General features: G+C 39.6%; 1 protein-coding gene across 7 annotated transcripts in view; it reads right to left on the bottom strand.

Moving 5' to 3' along the window:
- The window catches only part of Ubp1 (upstream binding protein 1), a 45,781-nt gene that overhangs the window by 19,992 nt on the left and 20,789 nt on the right, over positions 1 to 5,000 (bottom strand). For all 7 annotated transcript variants that reach the window (XR_003376944.1, XM_013346540.2, XM_013346539.2 and 4 more), the window contains 2 exons: positions 1,489 to 1,594; positions 756 to 862 (listed from right to left, as the gene is read on the bottom strand). Coding sequence is in view for 6 of the 7 variants with exons in the window: in XM_013346540.2 (XP_013201994.1) it covers positions 756 to 862; positions 1,489 to 1,594 (213 nt within the window). In the remaining variant the exon portion in view is untranslated. The remainder of the gene's footprint in view (positions 1 to 755; positions 863 to 1,488; positions 1,595 to 5,000) is intronic.

Genomic DNA, 5,000 nt, shown 5'->3' with positions numbered 1-5,000 from the left:
CACTTGGGAGGCAGAGTTCAAGAACAACCTGGTCTACAGAGTGAGTTCCAGGACAGCCAGAGCTACACAGAGAAACCCTGTCTTGAAAAACAAAACAAAAATTAAAAGCCCAAAGGTATGGTGGCACACTGTATATGGCGAGCTCCAGATCATCCAAAGCTACAAAGCGAGATCCTGTCTCCAAAATAAACAAAAAACAAAAAAACATAATAATAATATTGCCAAGCCTGGTGGTGCACCTTTAATCTCAGAACTTGGCAGATCTCTGTGAATTGAAGGCCAGCCTGGGCTACATAGTGAGTTCCAGGACAGCTATGGCAATGTAGAGACCCTGTCTCAAAAAGCAAAACAAAACAAAATATAACAAAAAAAAATTTATTACGATTACCCAATGTCTTTTATGTCTATGACTAATCTAATAAACCCATTTTCACTGTATGTATTTTTTTAATAATGTATTTTTATTTTTTGTGCATTGGTGATTTGCCTACAGGTATGTCTGTGTGAAGGTGTCAGATCTCAGAGTTTCAGGCAGCTGCTACCTGCCATGTGGGTGCTGGGAATTGAATTCGGGTCCTTTGGAAGTGGAAGTCCTACTGCTCGCTGAGCCATCTCTCCAGTCCCTTAACTGTGTGTATTTTTTGTTTTAAAAGCATTACATTATAATTTACAAATAAGAAGTACTTTCATGAGACAGGAATTCAACCTTCTAAATGACTTGGGCAGTATGCTTCTAACAACATAAAATGGCAAACCTGAATGAAGGCAGATGTGCGCTTTGCAGGGTCCCACAGAAATTCAACTGCATTTAACTGGCTTGGATTTGTCCTTGTGTCAATTATTCCCACAGACATTGGAATATCTGTATGTTCAAACACAAGTTACAAAAAAAAAATGTATCCATTTTAAGTAATTAAAAGTCTTACAATTTGAGCCTGGTGTGGTAGCACACTCAAGTACATTCCCAGCTATTTGGGAGGCTGAGGTATGGGGGAAGGCTTGAGCCTAGAGGTTCAAGCACAGCCTGGGCAGCATAATGAAACCCCATCTCAAAACAAAATAAAACAAAAAATCAAAACAAACAGAAACAAAACAAACTTAAAACTTACTATATTATGTTCTATGGAAATAATTAATCCATGTTGAACTTCCCTTCAACGTTCTCCGTAGTCAACCTTGTCTTCAATATCAAATCCACCTAACAAAAATCACAGTTTCTCCTACCACGGCTTGTATTTCATTTCATTAAGAATATGATGGACGGTGCCAACTGAGGTTTAAGATAGCTTCAAAATCATACAGTTCCTGGTGGAGGTTACTGTAGCACCACAAAACTACTGCACTTTCAAGCATAAAACAATTCTTAAGACACAGATCTACTGACACAAAAGCTGCATCCACGCGATGAATTTTTACATGGTGCCAACATGTTAATGGACATAGCTACACAGCACCTTCATCTCCATGGTCTTTGACAGCCACCTGTACCTAAATCGAGAAGTCTGTCTCCTGGGCGGTTCCACTTCCAGCCTTCAAGCTGCTGATGCTCTGTATACTGTAGCCGTCTGTCATGGAACACCACCCTTATGATGCTCTGTAAAAAAGGGAGGAAAGTGAGCATTTCAACCACTCCAGCTAAAAGGCAGAGCATTTAAAAACAAAAACAAAAACATATTAACCAGTAATAGATGAGCAATCAAAACCGGGTTCTGCTTTAAATGCTCCTCTGTGTAGTTGGGCATCATGACTCACACCTAAATGCCAGCACTTGGGAGGCTGAGGCAGGAGAACTGCTCATCCTGGGTCACATAAACAATTTCAAAGTCAACAGAGGCTATATAGTGACATCTTAGTTCCAAAATAAGAGAAACTCTACCTTTCTACTGTGAACTTTTCTACTCTTGGATACCTGGTTTATAACACACTTACTTAGTTACCAGGAATTATAACTAAATATTTTGTACAAAATTTTTCCCCCTGAAACAAGGTTTCTCTGTGTAACAGCCCTGGCAGTCCTGGAACTCCCTTTGTAGACCAGGCTAGCCTTGAACTCATGGAGATTCAGCTGAGCACTGGGATGGAAGTTGTGTGCCACCACTGCCTAGTTAAAAAGTTTAATTTATAAAATAATTCAATACTAAAATTCAAAAATCAATGTATATGACCATGAAATTAGTGAGTAGGAATTAGATTTCTATGAGAAAATACCAGCTGCCCAAAAGAATTATGAAAGATGAAAAATATCAGATAGATTGGTAACCTCTGACACAACAGTAAAATGTATTGATCTTAATACCAGCTGTAATGATTCATGCCTGCAATCCCAAAAGTTTAGAGGCTGAGGCAGGAGATTTTAAGATTGAGGCCAGCTGGGCTACATATGCAACTGTCTCAAAAACAATAATTGCTAACAATTTCTCTAAAAAGACAAGCTGGTGAGGTGGCTTAGAGGACAAAGGGCTTGCCGGTCACCTAAATTCAATCCTGGGAACCCACATAAAAGTGGGAAGAGAGAGGGGCTGGAGAGATGCATCAGTGGTTAAGAGCATTGTCTGCTCTTCCAAAGGTCCTGAGTTCAATTCCCAGCAACCACATGGTGGCTCACAACCACCTGTAATGAGGTCTAGTACTCTCTTCTGGCTCGCAGTTGTACACGCAGACAGAATATTGTATATATAATAAACAAATATTTTTTAAAAAGTGGGGAGAATTGACTCCATAAAATTTTCTTCTAATTTACACACACACACACACACACACACACACACACACACACAAACCGAAATTAAATAAATCAACAAAAGCTACAAAAATCAAAAATAATCCTTCTAGCTGGGCCTAATGATTGATTCATGCTGATATTAGGGGAGGCTGGAGGGTCAGAATATGAGACTAGCCTAGACTCTAGAGTGAGTGCAAGGTCATCCTTCACAACTTAGTGAGTCCCTGTCTCAAATTTTAAACATATAAAAAAGTAGAGCAAAGCCTGATAGCTCATAGCTGTAGCCCAGCACTGCAATGCCACAGGTCGTCTGAGGCTTGAGCTACATGACGAATGTCAAGCCACACGCGTCCACCAAAAAGTCAAAGGGTGGCCATGATGGGAGTGGCTTGAGGTAAAATATTCAAAACACTGGAAGGGAAATAAATATTCTGAGTAAAAGGAGACTTTACCTATAGAATTAACGCTAGATAAAGGGGTCAACTACCAAGCCAAGGTGGCACAGGCCTGGAATCCCGACATTTCAGATGCTGAGACAGTAGGATCAGGAAATCTAAGTCGGTCTAGGCTATGTTACTGAGTTCAAAGCCATCCTGGGCTGTATAAGGAGTCTTAGGTCAGACTAGGATCCAAAGTTAGACCCCATCATTCATAAATAAAAATCAAACAGATATAGCACATCAAATATGTTCAACTCAACTTCTATACCACCTCTGGCAATATACCATTTAAGTCCCAGGTGCCTCCAAATTTAAGTTGTACAAAGATCACAGGGCCAATAAATCTTAAAAGATGTGATTTTTTTTTTCAATAAATTCACAGGCATCCATGTTCTCTTTTGTTATTTTGTCCCATCGCAACCTGTCTCCCTCACCAGGACTAAACCCAGGGTCACTGAGCTAAATCCCCAAGCCCCTCATCCATATTCTTAATTCTACACCCTCAGGATATAATTGGGTATATTCTAACATATTTAATAGAAGAAAAATCATACAAGTGGCTTATCAACTGAATGGTGAGCTAGAAGTAAAATCTCTTAAAATGAACTCTTTCTCAATCAATGAACTCAGTGTTTATATAAACTAGTGTGATGTCAACAGGACAGAACCATCTGGTTGGTTTTGGAAGCAGCTCCTTCTTTTATGGACGGCCAGTGTTGCCTGTTTCTTCACTTGAGTCTGATATGTGTGTGTGTGTGTGTGTGTGTGTGTGTGTGTGTGTGTGTTTCTGTATGTTTTAATTTAGAAGTAAACCCAAGGCAGATCAACAATTAAATGATTAACCTTTCATACCAAATTAATCTGACAGGCATTTTAACTAGCTCTAGAAAATCTTTTTAAACACATCTCATCTATCTAACTAGCTATTTTTTCAGTCAGGGAACTACCTTAAAAAGCTAGTTTTCAGGGATAAATAGAAAGTATTTTAGAATTGACTTTTCTAGTGCTTTGATAGAAATTCAATTTGGCATTTGGTGTGAATGTCAAACTGCTATTTTTCCTCAGAACATCAGTAGTCTTGGTTGATAACCTAAGCAGACATGAATTAGTAAACTGTATAACCCAACATATACACAAGGAACTCAAAGGTATGAGGACAAGAGACAGATCAGGAGTTCTCGTAGCCTGGGGCTTGCTCTTGTGCAAGACCCAAGTTCCATTTCCAATGCACACATGCAGGCTCACAACCACCTGTAACTCCAGCTACCAGGGATCTTCTGGCCTCACAGGACTCTTGCACATGTCAGCATGTGCATGCATGGGAGCATGTGTGCAGCATGCGAGCACACACACACACACAAATTTAAAATAAAATCTTTGCAAAACAGAGGACAAAGGGGAAATAGGTGAAACAAGACTGGAAAGTTGTTGGCAACTGTTTATGCTGACAAGTGACACACCATTTTTCACATAACAGTCTATGTGAATTCACAGTACAGAACCTCCTCTCTAGCTCTGGGTGTGTTCAAAGTTTACAATACAGAAGTTGTGCATACCTGTGTAGGAGCTGTCTCTCTCATAATAATAAATAAAACTGAAAAGAGTTTAGTTGTTGTGATGGGTTTTGCTATACATAACTAAACTAACTTTTCTGTTTCCTGGTTCCCAACAACTATAATTTCCATGTTACATACAAATAAGTAAAATATAGCTTAAAAAGCCCAAACTTCTAAAATAGTAATTTTTCTCTGTGGCTTTAGAGCCTGTCCTGGAACTAGCTCTGTAGACCAGGCTGGTCTCGAACTCACAGAGATCCGCCTGCCTCTGCCTCCCGAGTG

Source organism: Microtus ochrogaster, chromosome 5, assembly GCF_000317375.1.
Source record: "Microtus ochrogaster isolate Prairie Vole_2 chromosome 5, MicOch1.0, whole genome shotgun sequence".
NCBI classification, from domain to species: Eukaryota; Metazoa; Chordata; class Mammalia; order Rodentia; family Cricetidae; genus Microtus; species Microtus ochrogaster.
This window is presented reverse-complemented; position numbering and strand designations above follow the sequence as displayed.